The sequence below is a fragment of the Cottoperca gobio genome, chromosome 21 (genome assembly GCF_900634415.1).
Source record: "Cottoperca gobio chromosome 21, fCotGob3.1, whole genome shotgun sequence".
In the NCBI taxonomy this organism is placed as follows: Eukaryota; Metazoa; Chordata; class Actinopteri; order Perciformes; family Bovichtidae; genus Cottoperca; species Cottoperca gobio.
In genome coordinates, this window is record NC_041375.1 from 13851333 (window position 1) to 13874501 (window position 23169).

The 23169-nt window shown below is 40.0% G+C and overlaps 1 protein-coding gene across 1 annotated transcript in view; it reads left to right on the forward strand.

The window, feature by feature from the left end:
- Positions 1–23169, forward strand: part of kcnh7 (potassium voltage-gated channel subfamily H member 7) — a 34936-nt gene that overhangs the window by 8640 nt on the left and 3127 nt on the right. Inside the window, exons 3-15 of the mRNA XM_029459551.1 lie at positions 942–1097; positions 5541–5975; positions 7760–7971; positions 10120–10545; positions 13622–14021; positions 14280–14479; positions 14663–14665; positions 15670–15922; positions 17791–17996; positions 18508–18595; positions 18756–18917; positions 19954–20110; positions 22625–22805. Of these exons, the coding sequence (XP_029315411.1) occupies positions 942–1097; positions 5541–5975; positions 7760–7971; positions 10120–10545; positions 13622–14021; positions 14280–14479; positions 14663–14665; positions 15670–15922; positions 17791–17996; positions 18508–18595; positions 18756–18917; positions 19954–20110; positions 22625–22805 (2879 nt within the window). The remainder of the gene's footprint in view (positions 1–941; positions 1098–5540; positions 5976–7759; positions 7972–10119; positions 10546–13621; positions 14022–14279; positions 14480–14662; positions 14666–15669; positions 15923–17790; positions 17997–18507; positions 18596–18755; positions 18918–19953; positions 20111–22624; positions 22806–23169) is intronic.

Genomic DNA, 23169 nt, shown 5'->3' on the forward strand with positions numbered 1-23169 from the left:
TATGTGTCCTCTGTGAACAGGAGCAAAACAACAAGCCAAACAGAAAGACAGACAGACCTGCATAGATAGTCAAAGGAAGAGGTAATATTAGACATTTTGATTTTATGTGACAAATACCGCTTCATTATTCCCATTATTATAATTGATGTAATGTTTGTTTGGATTAAGGAATAAAAAGCTAGAGACATTTTAAGACAGCTTTCTCCCGTAGCGTATATTAGTGTGTAGTTGTTTAAGGTCCAGTGAGTAGAAGGTTTTATTGGTGGGCAGTTGTGCCCACAGGCATCAATAGCTTCCTCTAACGCAGCTAAAACCAGTTCAGCTGAGAAATTGGGATATTTTGGGCTCAAGACTAAGTTTAGATTGTGTTCTGCTCCACAGCCTCACACGATGCTCAGTTCTACTGATTGTTCCTACGAGCACAATGCAATCCTCTAAATTGGCTGTAATCTGTGCCGCCTGTTTGATCTATTCTACTAAACCCTGCTGTGTGCACCATACTGTGGCTCTTGCATCATATTTGTCCAACTGCTGCTAAGCTTAATTTTGATGCTTTGTTTTTCTCATTAAAATACTTTCAGTGTATTTATATGGAGCACGCTGGCACAAATAAACACACACACACACATGCACGTATACATCGCTCAACCCCTGGGCTTACTTATTTTATCGCTCGCGTGTATTTCATTTGCTCTGACATGCAGGCATTGACCTTTAAATCAAATCAACTTTTTTCCCAACATTCATGTGAAACCAGAGGGAGGGAGTCACGTTAAGATTTCTGCTGAATTAACATCCTAAATAATGGCCTCTGCAATGACTTGCCTGACTGTTACAGTAGTTGTTGATACATTTCCCTTAAGTAGAATTAAGACATATTGGCATATTTAACCCTTTTAGAGATGACAGGCTGAAGGTCTGACACTCTGCTTCTCTTTCAGGGACTGACTTTCTGTGTAACATTCACGTCATCCCGGTGAAAAATGAGGAGGGCTTGGTGATGATGTTTATCCTAAATTTTGACTACGTCGTGGATGAGGAAAGTGACAACTCCACAGAGAAGATAAGCCCAACATCCCCCACAAAGTCCGATCAAAGTGAGTATTTGATATATCATTCCCTCCTTACTGTAACACAAATGTTCCATTTCTTTATGAATTGTGTTTCCCAAGACCAGTATTTTCTGGGTAAAAACTTATTTTTAATGACCAAAGCTTAACAAAAAGTATGCATGGAATCTGTCGTGCATTTATCACATTTTTCTTTATTTTTCTCCAAATTAAACCTGTGCCCGTCAACCAATTTCATTTACAAAGGTGGATAGTCGTAATTGACATAATTCATTAAAATGGGCCTTTACATCTGTTAAACACAAGTTGAATATTCAAGATTAGTATTCAGTTCCAACTCCAAACATCCAACTTCTATTATAGCAAAAAAGTATGCATTATTTAGTTTGTCAGCACAATGCAGTTTACAATGTACAATGATGCAATGCATCACGTGCCTGCAGGGAGTGAGCGATCTGCTTACGTAACCTTATCTTGTTGAAAATGTTGCATTCTTAATTGTTATATTTGTTTTATGTCTTTCGGGGGAGCAGCTTTTACTGCACCCTCATTTTTTATTTGGATGTATGTCAGTAGGTGTAAATGTCAGTGAGACATTCCAGCTCCTCACTGATTGGAGGCACTCAGCATCTCTTCTCTGGCCAGAGCTCTGCTATCCACTTCACTCAGCATGAATTCCTCCAGGGCACTGGCATTCCGCTTGTACTGTACTGTGTGCGTGCGTGTATGTACGTGTATGCAAGCAGTCATATGTGTGTGTTGCGGGCATGCATGTGTGTGTATGCCTGTGCGTGAGCCAGCGCCTGTGTCCCTTGCTAGCATTGGTAATCAGAGTTGATTGCTTGTGACCGTGGTACAGCGAGGGGACCTGTGGGTAGATGGGGCAGATAAATATATGATGTGACTTTTGATTAGACAGAGTCTTGACTTCATGCACACATCACACTTAAAGTATGACCTTTCTATTGTCTTTGTCTTTATACAGCCTTTAGATAACACCACAGGCCTGTCATCTTACACTATACTGGGTTTGACTTAACTGGGTTTTAAAGACGGATACTAATCATTTTGTAATGAAGCCGCATGCTGTCGTATTGTAATATGTGCACATATTTTTATTTCCACGCCACATAATCAGTATTTCTTCAGATGTGTATGAAATATTTTTAACAGCATTTGGACCATAACTAGATACTACAAATTGGCACTGGCGAATTAAATGCCTTTCAGGTTGTCAGGCCTTTATAGCACAATGACAAGACCGTTTCATGGACAGAGGAAGAACTTTCAAAAAAACGCACACATACAGTTTCTTTTAGCATTTTACCTGAAATGTACAGGGTGAATATTCCCAGATAGCCCTGCCATACATTTTGGTGTAGCAGGGGACTTTTGGACATTGGGGAGCTAATTATGATCTGTTGTTGACAGCAGGCAATAAACCTGCAGGTGTCAACTAACTCAATATTGAGCCTGGAAGAGAGTAATCCCTCTTTCCCTGAGCTGCCATTTACAACACACCACTCAGCAACTTCAACATACCTTGAAGGCCCAAAACCAGAGACAATTCTTACAAACTACTCCGCAGAAATATACTCAGTTCAGTGCACAGAGACTTCTGTTAAATCAACAACATTATAATTTATGAACTTTAAAGACCCAACCGAGCCAGTTCCTTTCAATATAAAGCTCCACTCTTAGCTCTTTCCAGATGTTCATCATATCCCTAAGAGTGAGCATGTACACCCTGTGAAGCAAAGTCATGTTGGCTGCTTTTATCCACAATCTCATTCTCTTGAATACTACCCACAGCTCGTAAGCATAGCTGATGGCTGGAACATAAGTCCACTGGTAAATCATGAGCTTCGCCTTCAGGCTCAGCTCCCCCTTTTCACCACAAAAGACCATGTCACTGCTAATGTCGCATCGATCGTCTTGTTAATCTTACACTCCATCTTTCCTTCACTTCAACAAGACCTTGAGATAATTCTAATTCAACTCGTTCACTTGAAGCGCCAAACTTGCTCACAGCTCAAAGGGTACTATCCACGGTTTTCTAGTAGAGCACAATGGCCTTTGAGATGCTGATTATCATCCTCACCCCTTTCCTCTCTGCGCTGCACACCGTTCCAGTAACAAGAGTAAACATGTATTTTGGGAAAGACGGGTTGACATGTCTTCCTCAGTATTAGGAGAAATCAGACACCCTTTTCATTCTCAGTCATCCAGATAATAGGATAGTTAGAAGTACTAAATTAGAAGCAAGTGGAGTTGCTGTTTTAGTCTTAAAGACATTTTGTCACTGAACCGAAGGATTTCATCAATCTACTCACTAGTGAGGAGTCCCAAATAGGTAAACCTCTTTGGGTGATTCACACTTATAAGTCACATGAGGTGTCATTCAAGCAAGCCACATGTGAGCTATTAGGATCACATGGCAGTTATGTGTGAGTCATCAGAGTCTTGTGAATTTAGGAGTGAAATGGTTTGAAACCACCTCAGAGGGGATTACAGGACAGCACTGTATGCCGCTTTTTCAGGAAAGCTTTAGAAGGCCAATTTTGTCAAAATAGCAGCAAGATGTAGTAAAATCTCCCGAGTAACACACAAAGAGAGAAGCAGAGCAGTGTTTCTAAACATACAGTAGATTGAGTGTCCAATTAATACAGCATCCCTGTGTTTTTCATAACCCAGTAACACACTAATGCAGATACCTATCCACTCCACTCTAATGACCATAAACCCAAATACTTTTAATAAGTCTCAGCGGTCTATATACATAACAATAAGGGACACTCCTTTGAAGACCAATGGGAATATTTGAGATGAGGCTAATGGGAATGACAATTTTGCAGGTAATTGAGTTGCCGAGATATCTTAGTATAGACATACCAGCTGACGCACCAACACACCACCATTGCCATCCCTATAACCACACCGCTTGTGTGGCTTTTCTCTTATGTCATCATTAAGTATGGCAACCACTCAGGTTAAGGAAAGGTCGCAATATACGTAAAAAATAGATTAAGGTCTATAGGAGCTTCTGTTTTCTATCCCCTAGAAGGGGACCTTGGCGATGACGCAATGCCGGTATTTTAAAAGCAATCAGCCAGAACAACAGTCAAGAAAATTCTCAGTGGGCTCCAGATGACACAATCTCCCCGCATAGAAGAGACAGGAAGGTTGTCCATATCTCCTGCCAGCTCGGGATGTCATAATGTTCCTCTCCAGGAAACTTGTTGAGTGTCACGGCTCTATTGTAAGCTGCTATAGTTGCAACATCAGCACATTTGGCCAGGGAATGGAAACAGATGGCAATAACATTATGTAAGGAGGCTGCTGAGGAGTGGGTGCATCACAAGTGAGGCAGGGTTCACTTTTACTGTCTTTCTATCGTTAATGAGCCAAAACTTTTGCTCTGTCCGAAGAGGTCATTAACATTTGCTGCTGTGTCCCTTCTGAAAAAACGTGGCTTCTACAGGAACATTGGTTTCCTGTCTCAAATTAATGAGGCATAAAAAATCAATTGTGCAATTTGCTCTTTCTTATGCTCGTAGGAAATGAGTTGCAATATGGCAAAACCAAATCTCTTTTGATTTGTCTTCATTTTCGTAGTTTAGTGCACTAGTCTTACACAGCAAAATTTTAACACTAAAGTATAGAAGTATTTTCTGCTAAACATGGTTTTGTTAATTAAAAGATGTGAAGCTTTAGTTACAGAAAGTCTTGCGGAAACTACAGAAATTCTATCCCCTGCTTGTTGGGGGAGAAATACAGTATGGGCATCTTGTAAGGTTAATTTGAAAAAAAGTACATGGAGGCCTGTACACCTGAGAAACCAGAGCCAAAATGTGTTAATTTCATTATTTATGAGCAGATGTGTTTCAGCACCTGTCGCTCTCAACGCCGGGCCTCCATGTACTCTTTTGGTATTACTGTTGTTGCTGAAATGGCTACATGCCAAAAGAACTTTAAGGAAAGGGTATAAATTACATAGTAATAGATTATTATAGTAGAGTCAGAGAAAGAAGTTTCCTCCTCTGGTTCCACTGTCATGACCTTTTCAATTTCTGAATGTGGGTCTGTGATTTGAAAAATCTTTTAGTTCCCACTTACAGGCCTATAAATACTGAGCTGTTCTGTTGGTCGCTCGGTCCACAAACATTTCTCTACCCTTTGGAGCATACAATTTTCGCCCTAGGAGGCTGAAATTTGACATGGAGGTCAAGTAATTGTGAGGTTGTGTGTGTGGATGCATGAATGTGTGGCTGCATGCTCGTGCATGGTGACAGCTATTGCCAATTTGCGGCTGTATATTTTAGTTTCCATTTCCCCCAATAGGCAAAATCTTATCCAATTATGTTTTTCATTATTCATTATGTTAAAAAATGACTTAAGGATATTTATATTTTTCAGTGCTGTGCACTAAACACTTAACAAGCTCTCTCATAATTTCTTCTCACTTTTTAGGGAGTCGATTCTTCCGCTTCCGCCAGGCTGCTTTGAGCCTCATGAATACCAAGCAATCTCTTCCACAAGAGGACCCAGATGCTGTAACGGTGGACCCGCCCAAAGAGAATGAGGGCTCAATGGCCCTGCAGAGCATCCCCTCACCCACGAAGAGCATTTGCAGTCCCATTGAGACCAATGACAAGCGTGGCCTCATAGGCTCAAGCCACCACTCTTCCCAGGCTAGCGTTGGCCCCGAACCAATTGACCATTCATCCCCTAAACTCCTCTGGGAGAAGCTGTATCAGACAGAGCCGCACCAGTCCTCCACCACCCTGTCAAACACCTTCCCCAGAGGCAGCTTCAACAGCATGAGGCGAGCCTCATCCGTCCATGAAATTGAGGCCTACAGCTCCAATTCCAAAAGCCTTTTCAGGGATCGTCCTACCAGTGAAGGTACGTACTACAGTATGTTGGTAAAGCTTACAGCTCCATACTGCGATTAGTGTACAGCAGCCCATTGGCCCAGCTATCACATTATGAATGAGTTAGCATTTAAATGCATACCAATGTTAACTCAACCATATGACACTTGTTTCAGCTAGGCAACTGATTACACATTTGGTCAAAAGTGATATTTAAGAGACACCATTTTTGTTTTACTAGCTTTACTTACCTATGACCTTATCATCTTTTCTTAAATGTTTATAGGTTTATTAAAATGTTTCTTCTTCATTTGCTCCGTAGAAAATATGCTGCCTTTAGACAATGTCAATTTCTCATTGGCTCATTGTTTAGTGCTGTTGACATTTAAGCAAGGCAATCATCATATCTGCTCTTCACAGCTCCACTTTTGGTGGATAGGTTGAGTGGGCTGACTGCATTTAATTATGTGAAATGATTTTATATTTTGCCCAATGTAGTGATTTTGTCACATCAGTGGTCATAAAATGCAATTATGTAATCATAAGCTTCATATGTGATCTCATCATGTGCTAATCAAATCATTGATGTTAGATTAACAGCTACTTTCAACAACTGCATGAATGTATGCTTATATTAGCTCTGCTGACTAGCTATTGTTCCGAGCTACGCAAGCCATTAAGTATACAGCACCTGTTGGAAAGTCCTATACAATTGCATAGCTGCCCATGTACCATTATCATGTAATGTTACAGAAACATTCATGATGTCCTCAACATCTGTTGCCACACATAACATTTCCTCTAAATAATTTTTTGGGTGACACGTGTGTTGATGCATCAGTAACCTGTGATCAAAACAGAACACAGTTCAACTTTGCTTTTAGAATATATGAAATATGTTAAAAGCTTATGTCTCTAAATGAAACACCATTCCCTCATTCAACATTTGATTGGATTTAATTTAAAGCCAAGTACAGTTCTCAGTATCCAACCTTGTTCTTACAATATATACGCTAGCTATGTCACAGAGCATGTTTGGACCCAAATAAACCAGGAACAGTTGCAAATTACGTTTAATGTCAAAGCTTGGCATGTACAGGGCAGAACAGATACTCAGCACACGGTAAATACAAAAGTCCAAGTAGACGAACCAGTAGGGGACAGGCAGAAGGTAGATCATGGCCAGGCAGAGGATCGGGAAGCAGAGTCGGCAACAGGAAATCAGTCCGGAATGAAGTGCTGGAGAGTCTGGCATGAGTCACAGTACGATCTGGCAAAGAGTGGGTAAGCAGGAGAGGCTTAAATACGGGTTTGATTGAAGATGAGTTGCAGTTTGAGTCCAGGTGAACTGATGAGCTCTGATGATAGCTGGCTGGTAAGGTAGAGGCAGGGTGAGTGGAACAATACAGAGGTGCAGCAGGTAAGAAGAGAAACAGACCGTGACAAGCTAGCAGTAATGCATTTCCTATTTGCAGAGAAGGTAGCTAAACTTTCCCTGTAGCTTGTCCTTTAGCCACTGATGCCATAATACACAAGTCAACGGTACTGTACAAGTATGGTAAGCTGCTACTGTACAGATGGCTACACCAATGCATCTACAGTATACTGAGTGTCATTATGTCACTTTTAATACCAAAAGCAGAGTTCAAAATCAGTGAAGATTTTGTTTTGAATTTTTTTAAAGCCATCAGATGGCAACAGCTTTGGTTGTTACTGAACAAGTTCAACTCCTATCAATGTAAAAATTGAAATATTGTGTATAGGATAAATTTACCAAGCGTACTAATGTGACTGTTATTTGTACTAAACCACCAGGCCCTTTTAATCATGTGAAGTCCAGCCTGCTTGGCTCTACCTCTGATTCTAACATCAACAAGTACAGCACCATCCACAAGATCCCTCTGATTGCACTCAACTTCCATGAGGGGGCTGAAAAGAAGACTCATTCTCCGCCAACATCCGAAACCACCATAATAGCACCAAAGGTCAAAGACAGAACTCACAATGTCACAGAAAAAGTCACACAGGTGAGTCAGGAACTTCCGGTGTTGACGGTGTTTGGGGGAGGGGTGCTGACAAAGTGATAATGACACTGTACTGGCTCCTACTTTAGTCATTGGTTGGGGGACCTCCAAGGTGGGTTGTGGGATAGCATGGTACTCTGATACACAGCACATGTTACAGCCTGCCGGTGAAATGTCTCGCTGGCAGTTCAAAAGATAAGCAGCTGGTGATCACATGGTACAGTAAGGTGACACATGACTGCCTACTGCCTACCCAGGTCAACAGATTCAGTTTCTTGCTCAAGGACAATGCAACAGGACCAACACTTCTTGGTATGTGGCTTAAACAGGGGCTATCTAGTGGCACAATTCACCCTTGACAAGACCAGCACCAAAGCTGATGCCAATTTGCCAAGGACAGCTAAGAGTTCAGGCATCAGTTGCAACTTTGACTGTTGAAAGCCTATGTTTCATCTCATTATTCAATAGAAAGCCAAAATAAATAGACCTATATGTTTGGGATAACTTTAATCATTCTGGAAAATAATTGTATTAGGTATAAATAGCCATGAAAACTGTGTATAGGTCTCACTACAACAGAAAGACAATACTGCTAGTACTTCAGGGCAATGTTAGCAACAACCAAGCACAAGTGAGGCCCAGGAACCTTTTTATTGGACATCTTTCAACAGAGCTCACTCATTCATAAATGAAGATGAACCATCATCATGATTAAACGCTCTCCCTCCCTGCTGACTTTAGTGTTGAGGTTGAAGACACCACTGAGATGTAAACACTGCATCTACTTCCTGACTGCTAGCATGGGAAAATCTATAATTCATGTGTTGAAGATAGGGGAATGTGCTGAAATATATAGAAAGACCTGCTGCCCTCATCCTCACTCCTTCCCTTTTTTTTCCGCCATAAGAGAGCCCTCTCTCTTTGTCTGTCACTGCTTATTAAGCCAAAAACAGGGGACGGCTTGGCCTTCCTCAGCACACTGAATAATTTATCATCCAGTCAAGAGTTCATTCATATGGTGAAATTAAAACAAATGTTGGTTTACCAAAATATATGTATAAAAATATCTATCAGCTCGAAAGTACTTACAGTTTTTACCAACATTACAGATGTGGAACTCTTGCAAATGTGGAAGAAGTCGGTGGCAGTCGCATTATTTATGGTGCCGGGAAATATCTACTTGTCATACTAAAGTGGCTGCCTTTACCTAATACTGTTTGACTGCAGAGCACTTAACTTTGTGTGTCACAGTTGCTGTCAAATCAGTCCTTGAAGTCTGTGAGCTAGCTAAATTACCCGGTGGGGCTCAGCAATAATTATCATAAGAATTAGGTACTTGAAGGTGTCTTTGATCAACAAAGAGAAACACTATCAACATCAATTTGGACAGGTGTCAGAAAATACAGTATTCAGTGATCCTATTCAACTAAGATGTTGATCCACATTAAAATTAAGTGACATTTTCTGGCTTAACGGGATTGTACGGATTGTAAGAGGTACTCATCCATAGTCGGTGTACAACCCCAGTTTGGAGAAGCAGAAAGTACAGTACATGTACATGGGAGTAAAGAAATGTACTACTGTGGACCTGGGCAACAGCAAAATATATTTTAGGCACTTAAAAAAAAGGTTTAAATGTATATTATATAAAGAATATTTCATGACTTTACCTTGCCGTCAAACATCTCTTTTTGTTTAACAAACTAACCGATCGAGGCAGCGGTAGACCAGCAACTCCTGTGTTCTGCGAGGTAAAATTATTGTTTTTGTCAATGGAGTCTGGTGGATTTGAAGAGAGCATAGATAACGGCTTCAGTTCCCCTTCCGTAAAGGACTGTCTGACGGCAAAGTAAAGCAGTAATAGTAATAGCGTACACTTAAACTGTATTGAGTGTTTATAGGTGGGCCTTTTTTAGAGGTGGCTAAAATATGTGTTGCTGCTGAACCCCGTCCACAACAGTACATCCCATACTCCTGTCTGTTTCTCCAAACTGTGGGCCGCCATCTACTCTTGGTAATACACAGACTATGGATAAGTACCTCATACAACCCCACTTCAAACTGTCCAAACAATCCCTTTAAAATCAAAGTGTAGTGGCATAGTCAGGTGGTTTCCCTTACTGTTCTGACCCTCTCTTACCACTCCTCCAGGTCCTGTCACTCGGAGCTGATGTGCTACCAGAGTACAAACTCCAGACAGCCCGCATTGACAAGTTCACCATCCTTCACTACAGCCCCTTCAAAGCTGTGTGGGACTGGCTGATCCTGCTGCTGGTCATCTACACAGCAATCCTCACTCCCTACTCTGCCGCCTTTCTTCTCAATGACCAAGAGGAGCAGAAGAGGCGTGAATGCGGATACTCTTGCAGCCCTCTTAATGTAGTGGATTTAATGGTGGACATCATGTTCATCATCGACATCCTCATAAACTTCCGGACCACTTACGTAAACGTGAACGAGGAGGTGGTCAGCGATCCAGCTAAGATAGCAATCCATTACTTCAAAGGCTGGTTCCTTATAGACATGGTGGCAGCAATCCCCTTTGACCTTCTTATCTTTGGTTCAGGATCAGATGAGGTACGTTATCTCTAATGCATATATATTTACCTGTTTTTTTTTCTCTCCCAGGGAGCTTTGCTGCACATAAACCCAGCCATGCTTGCAACAGTTATCCATTTACTAAGTCCAGACTTGTGCCCCTGGACCACTACTTAAATCCTGAATCTTTCGGTCTCGGCTCTGAAAGGATTACTTTAAATTGCATGTTTTTTCATACTTTTTTTCTCTCTTTTTTTTCTTTTTTTTGAATGGTCCTCATTCTAGAATCCATTTACAAGGATTACTGGCTTACCAAATGGCAATCAATGATGCATTTTATGTGAGGAGCAGGCCAACAGGGGTGTGTGCACAGCTTACATGCAGATGTGAGATGGCCATTGGTAGGCTGGCTGCCAGGCCTGCTGGCTTGTTTTATGGTAGGATATGTCCCCTCAGGCTCTGGATGCAGTGCTTTGTAGTCACTCCATTACACCAGAAAAGCTCCTGATTATAAACCATAATCATCTTTTTTGCTGCTGCTGCTGCTACTGCTGAGTCAGTTCAGTGAATGAAAACAAAACAAAAAGAAAATGGACGTTTGTTTTTCTCTCCCAAGACAGTGTAACAAACAAATCGCAAAGCAGTCCTGGCCAGTTTGCACAATATGTAAAACAAATTATATTGTTCCTTGATTAAATCAATGTAAACCATGACTATTTGACACTATTAACTAGATTTTTTTATTTTCTGAAAATTAACTGAAGGGGAAAACTTTCAGATCTGTAAATACGACATTATATAGTGTGATAAGATGCCGATACATTGGTTGCATTCATAGCTTGGTGTTCATCATTTTCAGACTGAACGTTCCGCTTAACTGCATTCCGAAAATAAAAGCAAATGAAACAGTATTAGATGGTTTTCACAATGCATATTTCATTTAGCAGCTTAGCAAACAAATACTCAAATAAATAATTTGATGGGAGCAGAACATGTATTTGAAACAGATTTTAATCAATGTCTCGTTGCTTTCAAAACAACTTAGTCTTGCCATGAGATTTAACATACTGTGAGAAGCACTATGCAAAATTGGCACCCTGTAGTGTTTTGTTACGAATAATAATTTTAATAGAAATAGAAAAGCAAAAGTGTTATTTCAAGCTGTTTTACTGTGAATGCGGTGGAAAAGAAGTTCATTGCTTTATACTAAATTGGACCCCCTAAATGTTGTTCCCATTAGAGAGGACATGGAGAAAGAGGGGGGGGGGGGGGGTGTAGTGCTGTGCAGCTGTGTTATGTACTTCAATTGCTTGTTCAAGTACATTTAAGATTTAATTGAACTTTCATTCGACTGTAGAGTCACTGTAGGTTTAACTAATACGGGATTTGAAAGGCCACATTTCATATTTTGTTTGCATTATGTCATGGTTAGGTTTAAAATGACAGATATGTGTAAACCCTGCAGTGAAACAGGCCTATATTATGACCAGTTGAGCAGGGCACAAAATACAGATTTTACATCAAACTCTGCAATTATGTTCCTACGTAGTCCTCCAATTTAGGCAATGTAGGGCCTTTACTTCAAATTTTGAGCAACACCTTGACAGGCTTCTTAGATTTTCTAATATTACAATCCTTCATAGGAAGGCTCCAGTCAAAAACTGAAATCCAAAAACTATTTGTTGTAAAGTAACCACCAAAGAAAGCAGAATCAAATGTACTTAGAGGTAAAACAAAGTGTCCATTAAAAACAGCAGTTACGATTAAAGAAAAGTGTTATCTTTGAATTTTAGAAATGACATAATGTTTCATTAATTGTCCTTACAATGTTTAAAATGTTGAGCCTTTTGTTAGCATCAGCAAACCAAACTTTATTCAAATAAAGTTCACAGTAACATTGATTCTGTTCAATTCTTACATTTTACATAACGTACTGTTCTCACCTATTCAGGCAGCCAGCTCATAAAAGTTGTGTCAGAGTCAAAGCAAAGGAAGTTGTTAAGTTTTCTTTAAATAGCCACGAGTGTGCAAAACTGTAGCAACCTTACATTAAGGGAATACGATTCATCTGTCTTAAGAAAATCATGGTTTAAGGCTGAACTAACTGAGTGGTTAGGAAGGAGAGGGTGCAGACATTAACTTCATTTTCAAAGGTCATTCAGTAATTGTCAGATAGATAAATGACCGTGCCAATGGGAATGGTGGTTAGTGTTGCTAAAACCTCAACATACTCCCAGGGAGCCACTGAAAGAGTGTTACTGCCTGTTCGGTGTTGAATAAATGAGGATTTATCTGTTGGCTGCTGGTGTCTTCACGTCTGTGTTCATTTGCCTTTGACCAAAAAGCTGTGGGGAGTTGCCACAATGGAGTCTTTGTCTTTTTTTCACTGCTAAGGAAACTCGTTACCTCAGTTTGCGAAGTGATTGTCTGGATTTGCATCACTTTAGATGTGTTGTTAATAAAGAAAACATGTCAGAGCATGCGGCTTTGGTAATTATGCATCAAATAGATTGTTTCTTGATGAGAGAGTGAAATGCCCTATACTGAAATAACATGCATGTTATTGTATTATAATATTGTAAAAGTATTGTATTCTGACGTTAAAGGGATAGTTTAGATGTTTTGAGGTGGGAATGTATTAGTTACTTATCCATAGCCAGGATAGATGACAGCTTTATCTTTATCGTGAGAAAGTTTCCCATTGAAAAAAACAATAATTTCACCTCACAGAACTGGTTGTTGGTCTACTGCTGCCTCGATCAATTAGTTTGTCTTTGGGATTGTGTTACTTTGGTTAGCATAGATGTATATAAAAGCTTAATTTCCCCATTAGAAAAGGCTGTCTCATGGCAAGGTAAAGCGGTGGACCTTTTTTTTAAGTGGCTAAAATATATTTTGGTGACGTCCTTGTTCACAGCGAGACATTGCTTTGCTCCTGTTAGGTAACTCTTGTCTGTTTCTCCAAACTGTGGGCGTGCAGACCGTCATCAGGTAATACACTGACTACGGATAAGAACCTCATACAACCCCACTTCACAACATCTGAACTATCCCTTTGACATTCAAACTACTTCTGCTGTTGCTAATAAAATGCCCTGCTGTACATTTTGTTTAGACCACCACTCTGATTGGCCTGTTGAAGACAGCGAGGCTCCTGCGATTGGTGCGTGTAGCCCGGAAGCTGGACCGCTACTCTGAGTACGGTGCTGCAGTCCTCATGCTGCTCATGTGCATCTTCGCCCTCATTGCCCACTGGCTAGCCTGTATATGGTATGCCATTGGGAATGTGGAGAAGCCCTACTTGGAGCACAAGATCGGCTGGCTAGACAATCTGGGCGTGTCCATAGGAAAGAGATACAACTACAGCGACCCTAGCTCTGGTCCCTCCACAAAGGACAAGTATGTCACAGCACTTTACTTCACCTTTAGCAGTCTGACCAGCGTGGGCTTTGGAAATGTTTCCCCAAACACCAACTCAGAGAAGATCTTTTCCATCTGCGTCATGTTGATTGGCTGTGAGTATGTTTTGGTCTTTTTCCTTTTCTTTCAGCATAACTTTATTCCGCTTTTATCTGGTGCAGCGCTTAAAGTGGATCAAGGCATAAACTTATTTTGTTCAGATCCCGTTCCAAGTTTTTTGGGGGATTTTTAAATGTATTTTTACAAAAGTTCTTTAGCAGCAGTGTGTCTCTTGTAGGCAAAGACATTAAGCATGCAGATCAGTCTGTAGAATGTAACTCACCTCTTTTTATTGATCATCATTTGTGTTTCAGCCCTCATGTATGCCAGTATTTTTGGAAACGTCTCTGCCATCATCCAGAGGTTGTACTCGAATACGGCCAGATATCATGCTCAAATGTTACGGGTCAAGGAGTTCATACGCTTTCACCAGATTCCCAACCCACTGAGGCAGAGGCTGGAGGAGTACTTCCAACACTCCTGGGCCTACACCAACGGCATTGATATGAACACGGTAAATAAGATCAGGATCAGCACATCTATATTTTTATTGTAACTGGATTGCATAGCAATAACATAAATGAACTGATCGTATTGAGTGCTGGTAGATAAACTGTACATGCAAGATTCTAAAAAGAGCTTTCTTTCTCTTGTCTGCTTTTCATCTGGATTAACATCTCTACATTGGTAAGAGCAGGAGGTACATGTTTTTATTTCTTGTCATTTACTGTTTCAGTACTGTTCAAAAATAACATGACATTTCTATCTCTTATGCATGATTTGTGTAAATTCATTTCATTATTATAGCATAGTTTCATTTCTCAGAGCAAATAAATCCCATTTTAGAGCAAAGTTTGTGTAAAACTAGCATGCACTGAAAATGTCATTTTGTCTCGTTTCCATTCCATCTGAGCTTTTATTTACAATAATTGTATCTGTAAAATCAATTTTAAGCCCAGATGTATGTATCCAAAGTTCCAGATTGTAACAGTGCAAGGTTTTCATTCCCAGATTTTTGGTAGGAAACTGACTGTTCATTTCCTCATTCCTCATATAATATGATATACCCTATAAAGAAGTGAGGTAAAGCATAAAAGTCAAGGAAAGTCTTTTTTTCTACTTAAGTTATGTAAAAATAATATTGCATGCGGCCAATTATTTCCGTTGAGGTGGATGCATACATCAAAAGTCTGGATTTTATCATGGCTCCTACAAATGAATGGATTTAGAGTATAACTATGGTGGTTTATATGTTGCTCGCATTCATCACACAATGCACTTTCTCCTCACTCCAGTGTTATGTGTTATAGTTCAAGAAAAGAATCGACAAAGCCAAAACTGAGCAGGCATTGCGTGTTTAGCTCAGGGGGTGGTTACATAAATCTAGGAGGCTTATTTTTAAATACTACATTTGTTATGAAAATCACACAAAATCTTAGCGTCCTATTGCATTTAAGTGTTTCCCACGATGCACTAAAGATGTGATGTATCTGAATCTGACTTGTTTAATGGGTCTATGACTCTGTAACACATCCTTATCTCTGTGTTATTATCAAGCTTAATTACAACTTCTCTGAATAAAAGTACATTCATCTTTACACATTTGCTGCTCACAGCTTTCCACGGGCTCGCAGAATGATCTCTGTGAGGATATCATGCTCAATATGTTGTGCATTTTACTCACAAACTTTCTCTGCATCACAGGTGTTAAAAGGTTTTCCTGAGTGCCTGCAGGCGGATATCTGCCTTCACCTCAACAAGAATCTTCTTCAAGATTGCAAAGCGTTCCAAGGAGCCTCCAAAGGCTGCCTGAGGGCCTTGGCAATGCATTTCAAAACCACTCATGCCCCTCCTGGAGACACTCTGGTCCACAGTGGTGATGTGCTCACCGCTCTCTACTTTCTATCCCGCGGCTCTATCGAGATCCTGAAAGATGACATTGTGGTAGCCATCCTGGGTAAATACAATCCCTTTTTGATTATGTACGGGATAATAATGGGCATCACTGTGTAGTGATGGCGTTGGTGCTAAATGAATAAGAGATTGTTATGTATGTCCTATGAAAGCTGAAAATGTTATGAGCCAAGTTAGATTGGTGTTAGATTGACCTTTTGCAGGTGTCTATTATCAGTATCATGAAGGCAGTGGCAGTCTCTATTGTTTCCCACCTATCACAGAGATGTGTGGATACGTGTGTAAAAAGTCCCTTCCCTGTTGGATTGAAGCTCTGCCAGCTGATTGTGTGTTGAATGTCACCATCAAACCTGTTGAGACAAAGACAAAAAACCTTATTCTGCTGCTTTTGGTCAAGTCTGATCTTGAAAAAGTAAATGATGGATCTATTGTCAGTGATATATATATATATATATATATATATACACATTTATATAAATATATAAGGAGGCTCAGCATGACGTGTGCACATCAAATAATTAAGTGTAGAAATTTTGAGTCCTAGAAACGTGAAGAATTTTCAGGTTATTGCAGCAGCTAAAGCCCATCGTGTTCACACATTTTGACAAGAATGGCAAGGAGTGCCTGCCGCCCCCCCATTTGTGTCCTCCGGGCAATAAGGCTGTTCATGTGACAGGTTTGACACTCTGACATTTCTATTAAGTGGCTCCACGAAAGGTTGCTTGGCAATTTCAAAGGACACTGGTGAAATAGCTGGCACTTTTTTGACGGCACAGGTAAATGAGTTAAGGCTGCAAAATAGGAATATAAAAAAAAAAGAATTGCCAGCCTTAGTAATATAGTGATACTGAATATCCATTACTCTTATTATAATAACAAGTATTTATGTTTTTCTTCACGGGTGAGCCACAACCAGGTGCTCCAGGCCAAGCAAGGATTAAACTTGCCATTATTCATGAGATGAATGCTCTCCAAAGCTGCACCTGACAGAATGGGGTTTAAGCTTAGCAACAATTGCTGCATCACGCGAAATCCATTTTTAACTAACACACTGGTAAAGTCACTGATCTCATAGATCAACCCATTTATTTTTGATACAAACATAATGCTCCATCAGCACCATTAGGCTTCAATTTGTTTGTGAAAAGCCAAACTGTGCCAGCCTGTAACAGGATAGTGGTCAGTCGATAGCGCCAAAACATGTACCTCTTGTAATGATACAGAGTCCAAAAGGTCACTTGTTCCACCGATGAGGAATTAGTCTTTTACACTGCCATGCAGGCTAATGACGAACTAAATCCTTGTGCTGAAAGCTGCATGTAGGGGGGGGGGGGGGGGATACAGCACTCTGTGTGAGGCTGTCCTCTGTGTAGAAAGGTGTCCGATGCATGCTGTGAAAACCACACTGGCAGCCAACATATCATCTCTCGACAAGGGATTTTCCGTCATGGCCTTTAAACCAGACCTGTAGTCCTTTATTTCAGCAGAGGAAACTCCGATGATAGAAGGTAGAAGACTTCATGACTTCCTCGAGTTTTGGCTCATTATGTGATGGCCATTCTAAACTATGTTTTTTTTCCTTTGAAGTACACAAGTGTGTCAATCACAATCAAAGCCTCCTTTCCCTCCGCATCAAAGTCGCTTTGAGTTAGCAGTTATTCCTCAGCATAAATAACGGATCAAAGATAGAAAGACAACTGATGCACACGCCTTGGGAGAACATCTACACAGAGAGGAAAGAGTGTTTGATTTTTATTATTTATTAAAAACAAACACGTCTGTGCCCTTTTAGTGAGAGCCTGAGGAATAGCGAGATAAGTCCTGATAGAAAACACTACTTTTGGAAGTCAATGCAGGTAGCGCTCGCAACCTTTCGAGAAGATTTATCCTCTCTTTGTGTGTTGATACCAGGAAAAAATGACATCTTTGGAGAAATTATCCATCTACTTGCCAAGCCTGGGAAGTCAAATGCTGATGTGCGAGCTCTGAGTTACTGTGACCTGAGCACCATTCAGAGAGAAGATCTGCTGGAGGTGATAGACATGTACCCAGAGTTTGCCGACTACTTCTTCAACAACCTGGAGCTTACCTTCAACCTCAGAGATGAGTCTCCAAAGGTAGACGATATTACACTGTTGTTATGAGAGCTGAGGCTGTTTAACAAGTATTCACATTGTCAAGACTATGGACATTCACAATTATACTTAAAATTATAATATGTTTATAATATTGCAAGATTCTGTTTAACTTCTAACAATTCAAAATCTATCAATACTGATCACTAATTGTATTAATTAATAGATGTTTTTATGTAGGAGCCTTTCTTTACCTATGCAGAGAATATTACTTTCCCAGTTATCCCTGAATGAGACCACATTTTATCTAAATTACTCTTTTTTTAAATTCTGACCTGAAGGGTGAGATTATTGTGTTTACTGCAATATGTGAAATATGAAAACGCTGAATGTTTTTGTTATGTTTTCCTTGTAGGTGCTATGTATTGCATGCTGCTGTTTCTTTCTAATGCACCATGTATGACACTCACAAGCGATTTCACATTATTGTCATGTTGTGTATGAAAAATCAATAATCAAAAATGAATAGATTCTAACGCTCCCGTTGTTGCAGCCCTCAAGCTCCCAATGCGGTGATTCAGACGGCGAGGGCAGTAAGAGCATCAAAAGAAGGATCTCCTTCACACCAGACGTATCTAAAGGTAAGTGGAAACTAATCTGCACAGGATCGGTACAGCCTCTGTTGGTTCCACATGTGTTCTATGTTATTGTTCTCTGAGTGGTGCTCCCTGAGAGTATCTATTCCATAAGGAATACAGTGCACTGTTATTCCATTTACTCCTGTTAATTGCCGTTCTACAGGGGAAAACAAGGAAGTGGTTAAAAACGTGAGGAGGGAGAAGGAGTCTAACTCGTGCCTGAAGAGAAGTTCAGAAGTCCTGGGTCCCTCTCCACCCAATGTCTCAGTCCTGGACTCAAATCTTATTGTCAGAGACAACGTGGAGAGAAGACCATCATTCGAAGGTAATGTGTTTTATTTTAAATATTACGTGAACATAATCTTTACTGTTTTGACAAGAACTCAGAAAGTAGTGTAGCTAGGGTTTCCTGCGTTGAGTAAGGAAAAGACATAATTGGCAATAGTGGGAAGCCAGTGTGGGATTATGTCCTTGTTGCTCCTTGGATGGTTGGAGCAAATGTGTGGTTTGAGTAATATAACCATGAGTTTAAAGGCTTATCTTACTCAAACACACAACACACAGTGGCTTCTAAAACATGAGACAGGACTTTTCCAATTAGGGAGAAAAACTTCACATAATCATCATCCAATTATATTACAGAACAAAAGTCAAACTTTAGACACGCATACAGACAGAGATTCCTTGCTTTAGTTAAAAGATTAGAAACATTTGCTCTAATGAATAGTGTCTCTTTAATGAAACAAACAGAATAAAGAAAGTGGAAATTCCAAATTGCAGGATTTTGCATGGGCAAAGCACATCCTGACAAGACTGACAAGCTAAAGAGTATAAGACAGACATTTGTGGATATGAAGAAAACAACAACAACAACAAACAACTGAGTGACAGACTGAAGCTATTGTTAATGCTTGAAGGATACAGAATATAAGGCTGCATGACGGCAAAGATTACTGCCATTCATGGTAAAGTCACACAGAACATCCAACAAGGGTCGTCATATCTCTACGGCTCACCTTGGTAGTGCAAAGCCACCTGCACAGACTGCTGCACCAGATAGTGTCATCACCGAACTCTGTGTATAAACTCTCAAAAGAGGCTCAACACATATCAGTGGACAGCAAGCTGAATACTAACAGGTGCCCAGCAGAGATAACACTATGGTTAGTTTTCTACTGGAAAACATTGCATTGAATCTCCCAGAACAAGAGCTTGATAGATTACAACAAAGAAGCTGCACACAGCTCTCCTGTAGAGATTAATTATGTTCTATTTTAGTAAGAGGGGGTTTTTTTGTTCAGTGATGACGTTCTGACCCACATGTGAGGATGTAAAGCCAGCGTGTTGGTTTGGCTCTCCAGATCTGTGCTGTGATAAATGGGCCTGTAAGAAGCCTGCGGAGTACCTGGATGAGTCAGCACAGTTACAGGACCTGAGAGAGGACGACAATTCTGCCAGCGAGATCACGTATGGAGAGGTGGAGCAGCGCTTAGGTCAGCTTCAAGAGCACCTAAACAGGTACATATTTTCAGTCAGCATAAAGACGCTTGAACCCGTATGAAACTGGCATAAACTGTGAATGTGGAATGTGAACAGTGTATGATAAAAGTGTTTTTTTATTTGCTTCTTTTACTGTTTTAAGTCTCAATGGTTTCTTTGTGTCACCAGCACAAAGTGTTTTTTTTTTTTTATCATTTGATTCTGATAACTCATTCACTCACTCAGTAGCATTGGCTGGATTTGCAGTACACATGGTTTGTCTCTGATGCCCACTCGCTGCACTTGCTATTAGGACACAGTGTTTTACCAATGGTTTACCACACGTACCTGGAGGCTGTATCCAATAATGGTAGATATCCAATAATGGTAGATACAACCTGGCCTCATGTCAGGCCACATGCAGGATAATTGTAACAGGAACAGATAAAGAAAGAGCACACTGCACACAAAGAAATACATCACTTATACATATCTCAATAATCTAATTACATCTTAACACAGGGGACATTCTGCCACTATTTTAAACGTGGACACTTTAATTACGCTTTGCTGATAATACCGTAATGCCGATAAATGAGATTTTTAGTGAAATATTTACGGTATTTCTTTATTTTTGTATTTCAAATTATTATTATTTTATGCTTTTTCCACTACTGTTGGTCTGAGAAGGTAGCCTGGTGGTTGGAATTTGTCTGAAACAGTCGAAACTTTGACGTTGATTGCATATTATTCTTTAAACTCCACTGGTTAAAAACAAAACCTGGCTCAAGGACAGAACATTTGATCCTCAAAGTTATTATTTTACTGAAGTGGGTGATGCATTTTCTGTATTTACCTAAATGCACCTCTATTGTTGTGTGTCTCATAAACTAGAGCAGGAAGAGCCACGAGGCACAGTTAACTTTATAAAACCCAGATTATTGGAACTCTAATGCACATTGTTGACCTTTGAAACAGTTCAGTTTGTTGTTGGTTTTAATAATGAAACGTTTTACACACTGTCTGACCCTTTGCATGTTTTTCTTGTTCCAACCCGTAGATGTTTATTTCAAATTATTGTGGAGTTCTCTAAGTTACCAAAAGAAAATTAGGAATTGTCCAGAAATGTGTAAAAGCATCTTTAGGCGCGAGGGCATTGCATATTCTTTAAATAGTTTTTGTTCATATTCTGAAGAAAAAACACAATTAAACGTATTAATATAAAACATGTATTTCTTAATCATTCTTATTAATTATTCAACCATTACACTTTCAGTTACTGACTTTATGCTTATGGAGAGCTTTCATTTTTTAAATTGTCGCCTCCCACACTGCTAAAATTAAGCCACGCGTCCCGGGCGATCACTGGCAACGTTTAGTTAAATTACCAATGTACATGAGTAGGTAGAGGAAGGCAACTAGCTGGCAGAAGCTGTTGTCGGACTCAGAGTGGGCGGCTGGATCTACTGGAAGCAGGATGTACCGCTGCAGAACAGAGTCTAAAACTAAAGACTGAGAACAAAGTATGTCTGAAACATCCTGGAACAAAAGCCACTCTCTGGATGAACTCACTGTAATTTAAACCAGAGATACTGTATGCAAGTAAGCTACCCATCCAAAGATAATACATTGAATTTTAGTCTCATTATTTTTTTGTAGCAGAGAACCGCATTGGCCACAGTTATTACAACACACCTGCAGCCAGCAGGCCACCTGGAATAGGCACACAAATGAACAGCAGGTGGTATTTTTACCTGGAATTATCACAGAGAATGAGCTCGGAAATACCGGGCTGGCTCCTTTTACTTAGAACCAATAAGACTTTTTATCCTCTGCTTTCTATCAAACCTTGTTTTTTCCCCTAATGCTGGCTGCAGGATAAACAGCACTGAAAAGATATGACAGGAAAATGTTGGTGTGGCATTCTCTTCAACAAATATATATATATATATATATATATATATATATATATATATATATATATATATATATATAAACAGCCAAGAAAAATTCAGCTGCACCTATAATGAATGTCTACTGTGTGGCAGTTTTTACCTTATCCCTCGTCAGACATAACCCAGTAAACAAGTGCTCCCTCGTTACAGTAGAGCAGCACAGTAAACCAGGGACATCACATATTTGACAATGTCTATGTATATTAGAAGGAATACAAGTAATTAAAATGTTATATTCAGCATTATCCAGTTTTGCCTGACACCCTAAATATAGCGCTTGGATGAATTCTACTCATAATTAGATTGACCAAATAAGTGTGATATAGACATTTCCACAATAAACGCTGAATTCACACCTCCCACAGAAATCTCATTATCACTCCTAGCACTTCTCTGGCTGAATGTGTTTTCACACCTTTACCATCTCTTTATGTGTCTATTGAGGAGCACAAGCTCCATCTAGTGCTCAGTGAGGTGCTACTGGGTGTGTTTTCAGCCATTATATGTTCAGACTTGTCAGACTTGTGCGATTATCACCTCTTGTCTGTGATCTCTGTATCTCTCTTTCTTACTCTGTTTATTTGTTGTTCTTTTTGAGGCTGGAGTCTCAGATGGTGACAGATATTCAGACCATCCTGCAGCTGCTGCAAAGACAACCGACGCTGGGACCTCCAGCCTACAGCACTGTGACTGCCAGTCCAGACTATCACAGACCTGCTGTGAAGGTTCAGCCGGTTGCTCTGACTGCAAGCCATTATTTCAGCCATACAGGAACTCAAGTAAGGAATTCTCAGGTAGAGACAGTCCACCCCCGCCACCAACCCAAGTTATTTTTACACATATGTTCATGAAGCATTTTTCTTTTCCCGGCAGAGTAGGGAAGTCAGCTTTTACAATCAGAAACACACTAAGTCAGCAGTGGTGTTCAAGGAGACAATGAAGCAGTGTCAACATCTGAGTTGTCTGGATGACACCAGACTCACCCATATGGGAGCAATACATGCTAAAACCATGTAGTATGTTTTTTTTTGTTTTGAGAGATTGTTTTTGTCTTAGCATTAGGGATGTCCGCATACTGGTATTAACAATAGTTAACAAGATTAACAAGAGTATAGTTTTTTTTTTTATATTACAATAATTGCT